This window comes from Aphelocoma coerulescens, chromosome 4A, assembly GCF_041296385.1.
Source record: "Aphelocoma coerulescens isolate FSJ_1873_10779 chromosome 4A, UR_Acoe_1.0, whole genome shotgun sequence".
In the NCBI taxonomy this organism is placed as follows: domain Eukaryota; kingdom Metazoa; phylum Chordata; class Aves; order Passeriformes; family Corvidae; genus Aphelocoma; species Aphelocoma coerulescens.
The window spans coordinates 10,763,476-10,781,623 of NC_091018.1; the positions used below are offsets into that span (position 1 = coordinate 10,763,476).

The window sequence follows — 18,148 nt, forward strand, 5'->3', positions numbered from 1 at the left end:
ACGGAAGCGCGGCCGGGAGGCGGCGGGACCGCCCCGGGATCCTCCCCAGGACCCGCCCCCGGCGCCGCCGGCGCTCTCGGCCCCGCCGGAACTGATCATGGCACGGTGCCCCCCCGTGTGGCGGGAGTGCGGGGTCGGGGAGTTCCGCACTGGGGTCCCGCACTGGGGTTCCGCCTTGCCTCACCCGGTCCATCCCCGCCTCGGGCTCGCCGCAGGTTCCGGCCGCGGTCAGTGCGGTGCACGGCGGGGTTCGCGGGAGCTCGGCCCCCCGGAGCCTGCGGCCGAGGCCTGTTGGCTTGGTTTGGAAATGATTTTTCTTACACTTATTTATAAACAATCGCTTAGCGTCAGCTTTTTGATACGATTTTAATACATACGGACTTGCACTGGGCTACAGTCTATGGTTTGCTTTTGATTTTTTTTTTTTTTTTTGGTAACTTCAGGAAGCCAGAACAGAAGTCGGAGGCCTTTAGAGTCTCTTTTTTGATGTTGGTGGATCTATTACCAAGGAGACTGTAAACTCTCCAGGAATGCTAGGATTCAAACACTGTTGAGAAATGGCTGTGGAAAAAGTAACAAGCCAAGTGATGAGGTTTTGTTCCAGGCGGTTCTCCATGGTCTTCAGCCAAGCGTGCACACCTGGCTGCCTGACAGCAGAGCTCCTCAGGGGAAGTCTAGTGGCACTTGTATGTTTGATAGGAAAAGACAGACTAACTTGTCTTGACAGAAGCTGAGGTACATAGAGATAGGAATGTAATGTTACTGAGGCTCTTCTGGAGAATATTTTGTGACTGAGTCATCATGATACAACTCCTGAGGCCTGGAACATCGTGCTTGTGATGTGTAGAGAAGTACTTCTTCCAGTTTAAAATAAAACCCAGAAAAACAAATCTTCAGTCTGGTTTTGACTGGCTTTAGAACAGGTTGTATGGTTCCCAAGGCTACTAAATTACATTCCAAGTCAGACGTAACAGAAATAAACAGGTTTGCTAAGTAAATAAAACTTACATGAGTAGGCTGTAAAGTTTTCCTCTGTTCCCAGTAACTGTCATGTTCACTTAAGCCAAATTAGATATGAGGTATAGAGATGTAAGAGATGCCAAATTTCTACACATTCTTGGTTCATTGAAAGGATTGGATTTATAAAAAAGACATGAGTAAATGTCCCTTTTCCTGAAGTTGGCTGTCTATGCAATCATTCAGGGATAGAACAGTCAATGACTTTGTCCCATCAGTTAGAATACTCAGCTTTTGGATATGAGAGAGCAGGTGGAAACAAGGTGAAGTTCTGGGGATCCAGGAAGAAGCCAGGTGTGATGGATTTTCGCCTTTTTCTACGGAAACTTATGGGGCGTGAAACCCTAAGTCCTATTTAGCATGTGGCCCTGAGGGGTGGTTTCTGTCAGGGCTGTAGAGGTTGTAATGGCAGTTGCTGGATGTGCCTCTTGCTTTGTCAGGTACAGGTACCATGCTTTTAAATTTTTGGTACTTAAAAGTGACCCTGCAACCAGAGCAAGTGTCTCCAGCTTTTTGGTGGTGAGGCTGAACAGTAACACAGAGCTGTGTTAACAAAGTCCAGCCTAGGTCCTTGGAGCCTCTGTACAAACATGTTTAGATTGGCTGAGCAGTTACCTGGCCCTGAAGTCTGCAGCTACCCCAGCAAAAACCATTTGGAAGAGAAGATGGAGAAGTTGAGACGAGACTCAAGGTTAGCTCAGCCCTGAAGGGAACCAGTGGTCCAACTGCTTTAAGCTAGTAGAAGTATAGAGGTAAGATGTTCCTTGTGACAAAGGCAATTTTTGAAAATTCAGGCCTAATCTTGCTGGTTTAGGCAGGCATGAAACCAGTGGCTCAGGTGGCTTCAGTGAGATGTGCTGTCTTTCTCAAGAAGTGTAGAAGTTTACCTTGTGTTTCTATCATTTGAGGTAGAATATGATGAATTTTTCATTACAGTTTTTAAAAACGTGGTTGTTTGCATGGTGAAGTATTATTTGATGAAAGTTTTTCTGAGGAGCACCAGAATGTATGGAATACTTTGTCAGTGTGATAAACTCCCATTCTCACTTTCTAATCTGGGCATGAGCAGTGTCACTGTGTTTCAGTTAAAACTGATTTCTTGATTATAACTCAGTATTTTTAGTGATGCTACAAAGTAGGTGAAGGTGGTGTTCATGAGAGAAATGCTTGACTATTTATGTAATGCCAGTGTTCATTCCTATCCTTTAAAAAAGTTATTAGTGTGTATTAGTACAGTTCCTGACACTGTACTGGACTATTTGAATGATACCATGTATAAAGCTTGATTTTACTTTGTTTGACTGATGTAACTTTTAAGTATTAGATTTTAAGTATTTGTTATAGTATCAAAGGTGATTAAATTGTTTTGTATGGAAAAAAAGAACTTGGTTGTTAGCATAATGATAACCTGGTCTTTTATGTCCTCTCCTCCCTCCCCCTTATGCCAGTGGTAGCGTTTCCATGACTCTAAAAAGAAACTGGGTGGTCACCTGTATGGCTGTTTATGTACCAGCTACCAGCCTAAAGAACAAACACAGGTCTACTTCTCAAAGAGTGAAAAAGCAGTGTGTAAATTCTGTCTGCCTACGGTTTTCTATTCACAATTCCTACAGCCACCACCAAGCAAAACCTAATTTGATTCTAATAAACACTATGGATGGTCCTCTCCACCAGAATCCATCTCTCTGCCTGGCAGCCGAGATCTTCTCTGCAAGCCAGGCTTCTTCTCCCTTCCCACCTTGAAGGATGTGGCACTGTCACCTGGGACTGATTCCCTGGCCGGCTCCAGTATCTGCTGTTTGACAAGAACCCCATTTCCCCCCTCAGAATGCTATTGACAGGATCTTGTGTCCTGCGCTGAAGCTGGCGGGAGGATAGCTTCTGCTCTGCTAGTTTGAAGATGGTTGTGTTTTTTCCTGTTAAACGTATTTTGTGTTTAAATGATGTCAGTAGCTATTAGCACTTTGCTCTTCTTACTTTACCGAAAAGCGATATATTGCCTGGGAAAACAGCGCCGTGTCTGTAAGGACCGAGCACCTGGTTGTTGTGAAAGCCTAATAACGCCGCTGCTGCGCAAGGGGCAGCGGGAGGGCAGGAGACGATGCCAAAGCTACCCGCACAGGCACCGCCTTGCCGCACGGTGTGCTGCCGGCTGGCCCCGCCCGTTCCGCGGTGATGGAACGGCGCTTCCGGCGGGCGCGGAGGGAGGGACGGCCCGGCCGGAGCCGCGTGTGAGCAGCGCCGAGGCTGTGGGTGCCCGCCCGCCGGCCCTGGCCCGCCGGCCCGGCGCTCCCCGCACGCAGGATGTTCAAGAAGTGAGTGTGGCCGGGCTGGGGGCGGTGGGAGGCGCGGGGGAAGGGAAGGGGCCGGGCGGGCCCGGCGCCCCCTCAGCCCCGGGCTCGGCGCTGCGCTGGCGGGAGCGGCACCGCGGCAGCGCCGCCCGCAGCCCTCGGCTTTGCCTTGGGCACTCGCTCGTTAAGTGGAGCTGAGTCATTAACTTGCCCCCACTTCGGGTGGTAGAAAGCGCCCTTCGTGCTTATGTGGTGGAGGTGAAGGATTCGCATCGGAACAGGACTGTGGGTGTTTGTGTTACCAGCAAAGTACTCTTGGCGCTCAGTGAAATAGCGTTGTGTGCCGGGGCTTATCTGTAAGACTAAACACGTGTTTTGTGGCCATACAAAAAGTTTAAGGATGAAGACAGGCTACTAAGGGGGGACCCCCTGCCTTCCCCCACCCCAGTGTTCCCAGGGGACAAATTTAAGCCTCATGAAATCCTGCATTTGAAAGTTGGACAGTCGGTCTGCTATTAAACTTTTATAGTGAATTTATAAGCATTTCTGAAGACAGCTGCTGAGAAATGCATATTTTGTGCATCAAATTGTGCATTTCTAAAATACTGTCGCTCACTTGACAGATTTGATGAAAAGGAGAATGTATCAAACTGCATTCAGCTGAAGACTTCAGTTATTAAAGGTATCAAGAATCAACTGATAGACCAATTTCCTGTTATTGAACCATGGCTAAACCAAATCATGCCAAAGAAAGACCCAGTCAAAATAGTAAGATGGTAAGTATCTTTTCTCTTAAACTTTGCTTTCACGGTGCTAGGATTGCTTCCTTTGTGCATTTACTTTGTACAGTAGATAAACCTACCACTTTTGAAAGGCATCTGTTATTTCTTAATAGCTGATAGTCCATGTTATGGCCAAACTAGAAAGTTGGCATATGCTCATTGTGCTTTAAAGGCACGTGCTAGTAGGATGCATGAGGAGCTTAGAAATGCTGCCTAGTAGTTACTGTGCAGTGTGTTCAGGGTCTCTCCAAGGATCAGCCTGTTGTTGAAGGGAAGCATTCCACTTTATGGCCATGGAAGCTCACAATTGTTTGGATTCCTGTCAGTAACATTTTGTATTGTTTTTGGGCTTCCATACATTATCTTGAGTATCTTCTCTTTTTCTAAATAGAGGGTGGTACATTTTTGCTGAGTTCTTCTCCTCGTTCACTCTGTATTGCAGTCAAAAAGCAACGCTGAAGAAATGCAGTTTGTGTATTTTGTCTGTAGGTTTATTTTTTATCAAAGGGGAAAGAAGTGAACAGGAGAACACTGCTGAAGAACAACTCATACAAAAAGATAATATTTTTAGTTTTAAATTTTGTTGCTAATTGGCTGGTTTTATTCTCAGGTGCTAAGACAGACTAGACTCCATAAAGTAAAATATTGTATTTAAACTATAGAGGGTTAAGTAGCTCTTGGAATTTTTTTTTTTAATCTTGCAGTCATGAACATATAGAAATTCTCACTGTGAATGGGGAGTTGCTGTTCTTCAGGCAAAGAGAAGGGATTTTTTACCCGACGCTAAGGTTGCTTCACAAATGTAAGTTTCCTGAGGGTGGTAGTGCTGGGAAGAGAAGGGTGACAGTGTGATTCCACAGGATGTCTGTAGAACTAAATGAAAAAGAGCTTCCATTGCATGTATTCTATGCATATGTATATTCCAGAATAGATCTTAAAGATACAGCATACTTTCTTAACTGGAATTTATTAATTTTCTATTTCACATGTCTGTGTGAATTGTGTCCATTCTATATGTTAAGCAATCTGAACTTGGATAAGTAAGAATGAAACTGTGCAAAGCTCTGTAAAAAAATCTTGAGAGGTTCCCCTAGGACAGAGATACAAATTTCCTATTGTTGGTCCCTATCTTTTTTCTTTCAAGTCTCGTTGTTATATGAATACTTGTAAGTTCTTACTAGAAAAATATTCCGTCTTCCTGAGTTTAATGATGTAATGTATATCTGTCTCCTGTAGGAACTTATGCTGCATGCTTTTTACTTTTTACAATTTGCTCTTGCATTTTTTTTCTTGCTGTTCTGCTTGATTGTGTCACTCTGTTTTGGATCCCAAAAAACGTTATTCAGTCAGATCTCAGTGTTGGAAATACTTCAAGAGGGTGTCTGCACTTGAAGGATGGCTTGGAGAGCTGACAGCTTTCATGAATTTTGTCCATGTTTGCCTTTTTTGTTCTGTTAATGTTAAACTGTTTTTCCTTCATGTTGGAGTAATTTGTAAGAGTACATGGAGTTTGAGGATTTAAGACCCCTTGGTTTTACGATCTCTTGGGATGGGTGCTTGGGTGGTTGTTTTCCCTAGGGGAAAATTGTTGCTCAGTCTGTGGGTCGGTCTGTGAGTGTGCAGGAGTCATAGCCTGAAGTGCTGGATTACCTTTGGTTCTCAAATAAAAGATGTAGTCTGGGAGGACAGTACCTGTGTCCTTTTGGGTCAGTATTTGCATCCTTTTGGGGTGGTACTGCCCAGCAGGAACTCTGGTAATTGTTTCTCAAACTTCCTACCCTTGCAGCACACTCTATATCTTATTGCTCCATTTAAACTGACTTGATAATGAGCTATTCATGTTCTCATGGTGCTGTATTAATTGCAATGCTGTATCTTTCCCCTCCTAGACCCATTTATTCTCCCGCATCAGCAGGTTGATAAAGGTGCCATTAAATTTGTCCTGAGTGGAGCTAATATAATGTGCCCTGGCCTGACGTCTCCTGGAGCAAAGCTTTACCCTGCTGCTGTTGACACTGTCGTTGTATCCTTCTTAACTATGAATTATTGCTTACTGTGAGATGGGTTAAATTTCTGTTCTTGTGTTCTCAGTTGATCATTATCTGTATTACTTTGGATTTTAATTGGATTTCATGAAATGACTAGTAATCAGAAAGGAGCTGCAGAGGTTTAGATATTGCTTGGCAAGGTTAATATTGTTCATATTTTTTCATTTACTGTATGTTCCAAACCAAATAACTATACCTGCTGTACCGTTGGGTGGGCTGCTGTTCCATTAATCTCATTGGTAAGTGGAGCTCCTTAGTGATTTTATGCAGAGTGGTAAAAGTAGATGAGGTGCAGTGTAATTTGTCCCCTGCCTCCTTAGTCAATCTTGTATTTCCTTTAGTTAAAGAAGAATTCTCCCCTGTTCCTAGGGAATTAGGGAAGATGCTTAGGATCAGCTTTACAGCAGTAAGGACTTGCTCTATGTGTCTAACAAGTTAGCATATGTAAAATGAGGAATGTGTGCTAATTCACTCATTATATTACTGAGAAAAGAATTCTGAACAAATAAGGCATTTGTAACACCAAGCTGTGCTACTTTTGTTGTTAGTTAGATGCTATCGGAAAAGATCAGCAGTTAACATCATGTGTTGCTAAGCTCTGAAAAGGACACATCTGATTTCAGTACTTGTTTTTAAATTGGTGTCTCAGTTCTTCTGTGCCTTGGAATCTAAAATGGCCCCACAAACATGTGCTGCTTTGTTCCAGAAAGGGAGAGACTATCATCTCTGTGTTAGGCACAAAGGAAGAAATGGAGTGTAGCACTGGGAGATTTTTTCTGTAATTGCTGTTCCAAGTTCATAAATACATCCTTTGTTCTACACACTGTGATTCAATTGTTAAATTCAGTGCATTGTTTTGCTTATCTTTAAGAGCTGGAGCTCTAGAATTACTAAAAGGTTAAAAGTTCAATACTGGCTTTTCAAAGTGTTTTTGGAAGTAATTTCTTCATATTGCTTTTACTTTTCTGAAATAGTTCAAAAAGAAATCTGTTTTCCTTAGCAGTAATTTGTAGGCAATAATGGCAGAGGGAAAACAACATGCATTATGTGTGGGAGTAATGAAGATGTCAGCTGAGGACATGTAAGTGTTTTAAAAATTGAAGTATAGCCTGTCCCATGTTATTATTCTTATGTTAGTTTGGAGTATAAGCACCACTGTCAAGGTTACTGCATTGCTGTTGCAGCATGTGTTGTTCAAGCACGGAGTTTTGTAAGATTTCATTTTGTTGATGGGTATTCAGGGAAAGATGAGGCAGGGAATGTCTTCCATCTTTATTGGCAATCAAAATAGTTCTTTTCATGTGAATATGGATTTTAAGACACAAAATATTAGTACTACTACTGAATGTTAGTATTTCTAGTGCTCTGATCATACTTTCGCAAAGATCTTGTTGAACAAAAAAATAATTCTATCAAGTACTTACTACCCGGGCTAGGCAAGAGGTGTAATTTGGATTTGAGAAGATTGAAAACATAGAAGAGATTTTTGTCTGCAGAGACTCAAGTCCTGCTGGAGCTTGGTTGCCTGTCTAGTGTTTTTGTTTCTCTGTGGCCTACTCTTTTTCTTCAGGGTGTACCCACATGCAGCATTCCTGCTTGATGTGCTGACTAACTTAGCTGAGCCTCTTGTGAAATTTAGAGGTTTGCTCAGGGGATAAACAGAAAACTATTTGAGAAGGCAAAGAGATACAGGAAATGGAAATGGATGTTAGTTGTTCCTGGCTTTCAGATAGTGTTAAATTACAAGTAGCTAAATCACGTTGTCATTTTAAGTTCTGTTAACATCTTGCAGGATATGAGGTGCACCCAGCAGGTTTGGGCTGTGTTGGTTCCAGCCCCGTCTGCGACTTGTGGCAGTGAGGAAGCTGTTTTGCTGAAAACAAATCACTCTTTTTTGTGTGGTAAATTCTCAGCAGGATCATCTCTTGTACTGGGTGACTGCTGTCCTAAGCTGTAATAGTAGCACGAGGCAGAGGGGTGGGAACGTGTTAGAGGATGGAGTGGGGTTAGGGATGGAGCGGGACTGCAGAAACCTGGATTTGGACCTGCTGTAGCTGTTGAGGAATTATATTCCTCAGGATTCTTTGTGGTGCTTCAAAAGACTCCAAGAGTAAGTGGAAAGAAAAGCCACTTCTGTCTCTGTTCTAAGTGTGCAGTGATATGCTGTGACCATTGCAAACCATGGTTCCCTGTATTCCCATCTTGAAATCCACCAACCTTGCAGCTGAATATCCTTTTCGTGTGAGAAGCAACATGAACTGGAGAGGAAAATGAAATGATACTGTTCTCAGCAGCCTGTTGGCTGCTTTTTTGTGTGACATTGTTCCACAATTTTCTGGTTTAGCCAGTGGGATTTCAATCTCTTGCTGTGATTACTACACATAATGTGTTAATATTGTGTTAGTAGCATTTTCCTTCCTGGTTACTTTTGGACAAGTTGTGTAAGTAATAGAACACTTTGTGTAAAAAAGTAAACTATATTCCCCAGGGGAATGAAACTTATTCTCAAACCAAGAAAGAGATTTGTCTTGTTTATTGTGGCAAAACTTTTTTTTTTTAACTGGAAAAGTAAACACATTCAATGCAGACACAAACCAGTAGTTTTTAAAAGACGACATGACTGAAAAGATAGTCAATACTTTAGAGGATAGCATGTCTGTAACAGGCTGCAAGTCCTTGGCACATAAATTTAGCATTTTTAATTCTTTATTAAGTAGGTAGATGACCTGCAACTAGAAGTGAGGCAGCTCACCTGCATTTGATTGTATCAGTGGCACACTTGGAACCAGAACTTGTTAGATTCCACATTCCAGTCGTCTTTTACCACATCCTGTGCTGGGATGGGAAGGCTCACAACTCTATGCTACTTTGATAGAGAAATGGTAAAATGAAGAAAAGTAGCAGAGTAGCAGAAGTGTTGCAGAAGTTCAGCAGCAGTGTCTGAAGAACTGTGTCCCACAAAGAAGTAGTAAAAATACTGTGGAAAGCTGTTGAAAAAATGTGGAAGGCAAATATTGTCCTCTTATCAGTCAGTAATGTGGGCACATGTGATAACAAATACTGTTTCCTGTCCACCTGCTATGGAAGATAATGACTTTGTTGTTGATAGCTTACCCCTTCCAGTTGACAAATGTTGCAGTTTCTACTTGAAATAATATATTGTGTAGTGCTCGCCTATTTAACCTAGCTAATACTTCTGTACGTTTTTCTTCCTGCAGTGAGAAGGTCAACAAAGGGATTGGTATTGAAAATATCCACTATTTAAATGATGGCCTTTGGCATATGAAGACATACAAGTGAAACAACAGGAACTGTTACTCCAAAGGAATGCACTTAGATTAAATGTGGACTGCTTTGTAATTCCTTGTTTTTAATGTGACTGAATGTACAAATTATTTTGTTCTGTGGCTATGCTAAATAAATCAATTGAATGCAAAAGTACTGTTAGGCTACAATAGTTTTCTAGATTTCTTTTTATTACAGTTATTTTGTTTTGTCTTAAACCTGAGTTCAGTGACTGAAGATACTTCAGAGACTGAAGATTCTGCATAGACCGTGAGTAGACTATTTCAAATGGAAAGGAGGAAAAAGCCAAGAAATGTTTACATTTTTATGCTCTTCCAAAAGAGTAATATAAAGTGTGTGTGAAATATAAATATGGTTTATAAAACCTCTGAAACATTTTTTCTTCTGATTGACATCTTTTTAGTCTACCTGTTTCTTGAATGTGGAGAAATCAGGTTTTTTGACATTATTTTTTAACTTATTAACAGCATTAACTTCATTTTACTTAAGGATTTTCTCTTTTAATATGCATTTATCTGTATAGGATTGATGAACACAGACTGATATGTGGATTAGAAATTCTTTTATGGTGGCTCATATCTGAAGACTGTAGGTATGTTCAGATTTCTACCTGCCAACACTTTGATAATGCTCTCCTTCTAGTGGAGTTACAGCAACGGTGGGCACACTCCCAGTGAAGTGTGTGCCACCCTGGTGCCTGACGCTCTCTACTCCCTGTGTGCCGCCTTATTGTAGGAGCAGAAACAAAATCACTGTTAAATAAAGGCATGATAGCAAAACATGTTTTTCAGCGTAGCCAGGAGCAACTTTTTCAGGTGGAACTTCAAAGAGCTCTCAGCTTGTGCACACTGCCACACGTCCCACAGAATGGGTTCAGGAGCACTGTGTGTCTGTCTGGATAACCCAATCCTTTGTTCAGCATACCCAAAGCTATGCCTATGGAAAAATGGAATAATGTAATAAAGAAACTTTTAAGGTCTACCACTCATAACTGTGTCTGGAAGCATTTATTAATATTTCAAGTCTTTATTCCAACACATGCATTTTACAACAGCAGAATGTAGCTTCGTGTGCCAGTGCCTTGTCCTGATGCTGTTCTGCAGGCTTGGTTTCCCCACCCTGGGACCTTTACAGAAGACAGTAGGCAAGGTGTTCTCCATCTAAATCTAAAGCCAAGTTAAGACATGTATTGCCTAATACATATTGATTTTAAAATTCTGTAAAGTTATTTACAAGACTGTACTTCTGAAAATGACAGGGTAAATCTGAAACTATCAATGTAGGAAGACAAAATTTAAGCAGCATTGCAGAAAAAGTTCTGATCAAACCTCACACCTTCAGAATGCTGGTGAACATTTCTGTGCATCTTAAAGATTTCATTGTAAATGTACCGATTTCTAGTTGGTATGATGGGAAATCAGTTTATGCTTCAGTGTTGGGGTTTTTTTTTGGTGTAAAATGAGCTAATCTTGCATTTTGTGGTTTGCTTTTTTACCCTTCCATCTTACCTCCTCCTGCTGTCCTACAGTACCTCAAATACGTGACAAATGAGGTTTTTTCTCATTGGAATTGTTCACTCTCATTGTTTCTCCTATGGCTGCTGTTCCTGCAGGGGTGTTAGAACTGTTTTTAATAATCAGAAGCACTGAAATCAAAGTTTTTTACTTTCTTTATCTGGTTTGGTCAAAAGTTTTCCCAGCTGTATTATTCTGTAAGAAGATACAAGTCAAATCAGGCCTAATTTATATACCAGTTTAGCAAAACATCAAAAGTACAAGTTTTACCTACATTTTGGCAGCAATCATGTAGATGTTTGTCTTGCTGTCAGCTGAGCCCTGACTGACCAGGAGGACAAGAAGGTGCACTTGTCCCCCCTTTCAGAAAACAGCTGAGCTGTGGGAGCTTGTATGGGGGTCTGAGCAGTTGTCCTACCTTTCTGGTCAAAAATGATGCTTAAAACCCAAGATGTAGATATTCTCATCAGCTCTGAAGCAGCTGTTTCACTTCCCCCCCTGCCCCCTTGCAGATCAGGGTAGGGTGTTACAACTGGTTGGTTAAAGGTGAGATAACACAGCCTGCTCCCATGTTTTATGAGTATCGTAGTACCAACAAAGCCTGTGATAGTCCTAGATGTAACAGATGGATGTACCTTAAGTCTTGAAACACCCATGTCAGGTCAGTGAATTCTAAATGGAGCAAATACTGAAGTGCTGTTTGTTTGCACATGCTGTGAGTGGATGGGAGTGTGACCCAGGAACTTAATGTAAAGCTGAGTGTGCTCTATTGTTAAAAAAAAAAAAAAAAAAAAGGCATCAAAAAACCCCAAACCAAATACCAAATTGTACTGACAACTAACCAACTTCTTCCTTGTAAACACTATTAGCACCCACTAACAGGAGTAAAAATAATACTGAACCTTTATTCTAACATGCTTATGGATGAAGTGAAATTTTAAATGAGCAATTAATCTTGTGCTAACAGACTCCCTGACCATGTTAATACCTATTCAAATACAGTTTATCTTTTTCTTTTGTCTGCTTAGAAACAGTAGTCCAAAGGGCACTTGATATTACTCTGCTGCAACTTCCTGAAAGATTTCTTGTTATTGTGCTTCCTGCTCATTCCTTACTGTTAGAAGGCTGTACGTGAAGTGGCAGGTGCTGTATAAACTCAAGCTATTGTGTAGTTCACTGTAAAAGAAACAGCTTACAGTTAGTCTTTGAGACCGAATCTGTAGTCAGTTTTATTGGTACATCTTAGAAAGATATAAAGACATTCTAGAAATGCCTGGAAGAACTGAAATAGTCAAAGTCTTGCAAAAATATATTTGTAAGATTAGACTAAAATTCATTTTGAGTTTTCATTAATAAATATTTACATGTACAAACCCCCCCTATAAACTTAATTTCCTTTTATAATAAACATTACAACTTCTTATCATTTCATTCCAGCACTGTCAAAAGCCAGAAACATTCCTCTAAAAAAGATTTAGAAAAAAATTATTCTTCCACTTTTAAAATTAAGAGCTTTAGCAACCCTCAATGTGCAAAAAAACCTGTACACCAGTACCAGAATGTGTCAATACAACTGTGTGTTGTGAGAAGAGCCAACTCCACAGTTCCGGGCCTTCCCTGAGGACACATCAGTCATTGTCCGAGCCCAGTGGGGGCAGGAAGACCAGGGCATCACTGTATGAGTGGCCGTAGGGCCTGAGCCTGTACACCCCGTACATCATCACGTGCATGTGGTTGGGGGCCAGCCCACTGAAGGTGATGGCCATGTCGGAGCAGCAGCCGTCCACCACCTGCTGCGGGTGAGTGGACATGGCCTCCTTAATGAGGGCTCCGACGGATTTAGTGTTAAAGACGTCTTTTCCTTCTGAATCTTCGGCGTTTTCGGCAAACACGCCGGTGTACTTCAGGCAGATTGCCAGCTGTTTGTCCTCTGCGAGTTTCCAAATCATACCTCCCTGCTCTGGACACTTGTCAGGGTCTTCAAAAACATGGGCGAGTCGTCTTAGTGACTCAATGCTTAAGACGATTCCTCCCTCGCCATCTACATACTCAAGGTCACCAGATTTCACAGTGTGGCCTATGTAAAAAGGCTGCGAAGGGTCTTTTTTCAGTAAGAAATACTTGAGATTTTCAATTATAGCAAATGTTGTTGGATATGCAAGGAAGAACCAGCTGAATTCATCCTTATAATGTTCGTATGTTATCTTGTAAGCTTTTCGCATCATCACCCACATATCATTTGTGTTGAGGGCTACAGAATCGAACACTTTGACATTTTCTGAGCTGTAGAATTCAGCCTTGTCGCAGTGCTTGCTCCAGGTCTCCCTTGCTGCAGCCCAGTGCCCCAGATCTTTTGGTTTGACAAGGATGATACAATAAACACGGATGCTTTTACTAAGCTCCACACGTTCACCTTCTGAAAGGTTTAAGACATCTTCCTTGTTGGGAGCCTGGATGTGATGATGCTCGTGGTGATGTGCTTTGGTCCCGTGGCCCACCTTAATGTGTCCGAGGAGTGTAACCAACATGCAGAAGGCTCCTCCAAGCACCACCCCCTTCACGAAGGAGCTGCTTTCAGAAATCATTTTTCCTAGAGAAGAGACGCACTGTAAGAACTTAAAGGAATAAGTGCACTAGCGCGGGTTCCGTATGGTTCTAATGCAGTCCTAAAATTCTAAAGCCAGCTGCAGCTCCCTGATCTCCCGCACCAGGACAAGGCTGGTGAAAGCGATGGCAATACCCAGGTTCTCGGTCGCGGCTCACGGCAACGATACGACACGAGCCCTGTGCCCCGGCCCCTCTCCGCTGCTGTGACCACACGGTCCCGGCCCCGCCGCCTCCTCGCCCGCAGCACCGAGAGGCCGCGGGACCGGCTCGGGCGCTGACGCGGCCACATCGCGGCTCGCGCGCGGCGGCGTTTCCCGGGGAGCCCTCCCGGAGCCCAGACCCCGCCTGCCCCGCTCCCCGGCGCTCGGTGCCGCCGCAGATCCCCGAGCTCCCCGAGCCGCGAAGCCCGGCGGAGCCGCCGCTCACCGCAGTCACGCGCACCGCCCCTTCCTGCACCGCCGGAAGTGCCGCGCGGCCGCGCCGGGCTCCGCGCGCTCGGCGGGGCGGGGGCGCCGCCTGGCGGTGAGCGCGCGGCCCCGCCACCCTCACGGCCCCGCCACCCTCACGGCCCCGCCCGCCCCGCGCGCTCCCGTCAGGGCACCCCGGTGCCTCCCCGCCGGTCCTGAGCCGCTCACAGAGGGCTGCGGGGAGAGTCGCGGGCCCTGCTGTGCCAGCGCAGTTGTCAAAGAGCCTTCCCAGTCTGACCGTTCGCGACACCCTTGCCAGTCATGCTCCCACCGCCAGAGACAGTCACTGCTGCGACAGAAGCCTCTTCACGGCAGCTCCAGTGACACGACGGGTCCCCGCTTGGCTCCCCACACACCCCACTCACACAGACAGACCAGGTTTCCTCTCCGGTTCTACCCCAGGTTTCCCATAGCTGAGTCTCAGATGTTTCGTCCCATAAAGGGATTTATTCCGGCACAGCAACACAGAAACAGCTCGAGCTAGTGCCTCCGAGGAGGCTCCCAACTAAGGAACCCCATGGCTTTTATCCCCTCACAGTGTCCCCTCCCACAAGTCTCAGTCTCCTTCCTCAGTCCTCTGCTCCTGTCCCCTTCTCTTTGTCCACCCACCTCACTGGCACCCGTCTTCGTCTCCTTTGTTACCAAAAATGGTCGGCAGTTCCCAGATCCTGCTATGTCTCGTTTCCATTCACCTGGCTGGCATCACCCATCTTTGTGCCCTTATCCCAAAGGTTGGCAGTTCAGGTCTCACCTTGGGCTTCCACCCAGAGCTCAATCTGCATCTCAACCTGTATCTCGCAAGAAAAGTTCAAGTTTCCAGCACAAACTCTGTTTTTAAATGAGAAGTTATACGAATGGGGACAGACTAGTAAAGGAAAGGCAGAACTGGCCTTAAACCGAATCTAGGATTAAATAAAATATATCCAAGTATATCTAGGATCAAATATATATCAAATATATCAATATCTTGAGTACATCCAGGGTCAGATCCTGGATATACTGCCATAAATTTCCTAACCAATGCAATAAACTGTGCTTGAAGCATGGTACATTTCACTTGTTCCCCTGCCTCCCTGGCAGAGAGCACAAAACACACAAAGTTAGTTAAACTAGAATAAACAAAAACCAGTATTTTCAACTAATATAACTTTTTCTTTCCTTCAGTTATAATTGTTCTCATCTCCAGATTGTCAGAATCTCTTTCTACACATCACCTCTCAAGAACTTGGAGTTGACACCTAATTTGAAGGAGCATCATAGAACACCAATTTGCTCCCTTTTTCCACCTGCCTCTTGGGAAAAAAAAAATGTTTTACATGTTTTGTCTCTTTATTAGCTGATGAAACTGTACCCTTAGGCCAACACAGTGATTAGGATAAAGTCCTATATAGGTTTTCCCTGTATTGTAAGGTGTGTCCTGGTTGGATGGATTTAGCTGGTTTTATATTAGTCAATTTACAACTGAGGTGCTCTGGATTTTATGGCATCTGTCTGGGTGCCTCAGATGCCTCAGTTATTCAGTAAGTTTTGGGGTTTTTTTAGGCTCCTGACTGTACTGTAGATTTCAAGGCTCAACAATGTTATATTTGGCAAAAAGACCTGTAAGACCATTGATTGCTTAGCTCTTCTGAGCCTGGGGAACCATTGGTTGAGGTTCAGGTAAAAATGTTAGAAAATAATTACTTTGGTTGGGTCAGTGCATGTCCAAAATGGCTCCGTTCAGTGGAACGAAATGCCAGTTACACACAGTGATGGAAGAGTACTGTCAGCTTGTACGGGTAGTTCTGGTGCTGCACTAGGGGAATGTCATTCATCCTGTATTTTCCCACCTGACTGCTTTAAAGGAATAAATATGTGGACAGTCAGATTGTTATTACATACCAGAGACTGGAGGTGAGTTCAAAGCTTTTTTTAGTATCTCCTGTTTGCAGAATCAATTGTGACTTTCAGGGCTTCAGCAGTTGCTTGATCATGTACTTTAGAGAGATTTGAATGAGTTGCGACTCACTGCTTCAGCTGATGCTCCAACAAATTGTTTTCCTGCTTAACTTCTGTGAGGTTCTTTTCAGGTCTCTGACAGAACGACTAATGTAGCTACAGATCTTGACTGTTGCTTTAATGTCTTTTCAACATTGCTTTTATCCAGCAGCAGATCAATGAAGAGAAAGTCTAAGCAGTATGTAAAGCATGCTATAAACCCAGAGAGGCTCTCTGGCTTCTGAAATTGTTGCTTGGTGTTAAAAAGACTAAAATGGCATAGTAATGCATAAGGTCTCACAACAATGATTGTTAAATATTTTGGAGCTCATTTAGACACACACGTACTCATGTAAACAAACTATCCATCTCAAATTACTACAAGAAACTGTTCTTAAGATCCTCAGGGGATAAGTATTTGAAGTCATTCTGCTGTCATCTGGGAACTGACCCAATCTTGTAACCAAGAAAGGGCCAGCCCTAAGATGGAAGTTAAGTGAGGAAAGTCAAGGGAAATGCTCAGTCATGGTAGGAATGAACCAGGAGAACTGACTCCTCCAAGATCACTGCAAATGGCTTTGCATTAGTTTTGTATTAAAACATGCACTCGTATTCATAGAGAGTATTGCCAGATTTCAGCTTTGAGTACTGACTCGCTGACCATGGAGATGTTCGTAGCTGCATCTTTATCCCCTACTTCTACTGATCCTTTGCAGTGTCTGTCTCTGTCACCCTCTGGAACAACGGCAGCCTTTCGAACCTACAGACCTGTGTCAGGACGTACACTGCTGACAGAGCTGATAAGCTCCACCGTTTGTTGCTTGTCTCCACAGACAGAACTGTTTCTCTGCTATTTTCTGTTTGTCTTTCTTCACTGGCTGTAGCTGCATTTGCCTTCTGGCTCTCTTTCTTGCCTCCAAGGAAAGATGTCAAACATTATGTTCTCACTGTGTGGGGCAAAATATCCTTGAGAGATTGGCTATTATCAAAATATATTTGATAGGAACCTTCTTCCAATTAATGTGAAATGTTTCAGCTGACACATGAGTTGTCATCTTTTACAGGCACTGCTTGTTAATGATCAAAAATGGGTGTCCACTCTCTTGGAAGCAGACCCATCTGCCTCCCTGTCATGTATGTGTGCATACATATGCTCTGGGCTGGAGCCTGCAGTTGCACTCAGAACAGGTAACTGAAGCCAGGGGAGAGCTATTGCAGGTGTTTCTGAGCAGTTAAAACACCAGCTGAGCTACACGTCATATAGAAAGAAGCCCTAATTATGAGATCCTGTTGGAATTAAAGGAAATGCAAACGTGAGGTTGAACTGGGACAGCTGACTTTGTTGTCACATCATCCATATATTTATAATGCTGAAGCTACTAGAAAATGCACAAATTCTACCTGTCCATTTGACTGCATCAGAAGAGAGGGGGTTGTTACAAATGAGAGGGGAGAGCTTAGACAAGTCCCTGCCTTTGTTCAGGTCTCTGTCAGTAGGCAGTAGCTTTATTGAGGCAGCCAGCACCCCAAAATCCACTCTTGCTCTCAAGTCCTTAACAATGAACAATCAGGCCTATTACAACATGAATTATTTATTGAATAGACACAAGGAAAATAGACATAAGACTTTAAAAGGCTTGCTTACTATACAGGATAAATAAAAAAACTACGAGTAAATAAAAATAGAGTGCACAATAATAAAAGTACCTATGTTACAGCTAGCGAAGAAATAATATCAATTAGGAGCCAACGTCCCTTACCAATGAATGATGAATCCTAATTCTGCTCAATCCCAGGGAAGTATCTTGATGTGAATGTCTCCATGTCGAGGAGAACTCTCTACACACTCAGAGAGTGCATAAGAGATTTCTGATTTCATGAAAGTCATGGTGGTCTTTTATAGTTGTAAAAAGTGCTTGTCTGTCAGTCATTTCTGGCTTATCCTTTCCCACCATTCAAGGAAGGATGTTTATTGCTGGCTAAGGTTGTTTTCAGCTGAGATAATTCATCACAAGACAAACCATTCTGGCCTAGCATAGCCATGGGGGAAGTAGAGATAAGCTTTTGCTGTATTAGGGGGTGAAAGGTCCTGTCACAGGGGTCAAGTGTGGTTATAGTCTGAAGGTTGCAAACTCACCT

General features: G+C 43.2%; 2 protein-coding genes across 3 annotated transcripts; one reads left to right on the forward strand and one right to left on the reverse strand.

Moving 5' to 3' along the window:
* Positions 1 to 3,166: 3,166 nt before the first annotated feature.
* On the forward strand, positions 3,167 to 10,435 carry MCTS1 (MCTS1 re-initiation and release factor). The gene is made up of 6 exons (XM_069015325.1): positions 3,167 to 3,332; positions 3,932 to 4,084; positions 4,795 to 4,892; positions 5,980 to 6,113; positions 7,152 to 7,219; positions 9,357 to 10,435. The coding sequence occupies exons 1-6, from the start codon at positions 3,322 to 3,324 to the stop codon at positions 9,436 to 9,438; spliced, it is 546 nt and encodes a 181-aa protein (XP_068871426.1). The 5' UTR covers positions 3,167 to 3,321; the 3' UTR covers positions 9,439 to 10,435.
* A 1,721-nt stretch (positions 10,436 to 12,156) lies between these two features.
* On the reverse strand, positions 12,157 to 14,020 carry C1GALT1C1 (C1GALT1 specific chaperone 1). 2 transcript variants are annotated; one of them, XM_069015323.1, is made up of 2 exons: positions 13,992 to 14,020; positions 12,157 to 13,548 (listed from the first exon to the last, which is right to left on the reverse strand). In XM_069015323.1, exon 2 carries the CDS (start codon positions 13,541 to 13,543, stop codon positions 12,587 to 12,589), a length of 957 nt encoding a protein of 318 aa, XP_068871424.1. In that variant the 5' UTR covers positions 13,544 to 13,548; positions 13,992 to 14,020; the 3' UTR covers positions 12,157 to 12,586. The 2 variants fall into 2 exon arrangements, with proteins under 2 accessions (XP_068871424.1, XP_068871425.1); XM_069015324.1 differs by lacking the exon at positions 13,992 to 14,020 and adding an exon at positions 13,699 to 13,985.
* Between the last annotated feature and the right edge of the window lie 4,128 nt (positions 14,021 to 18,148).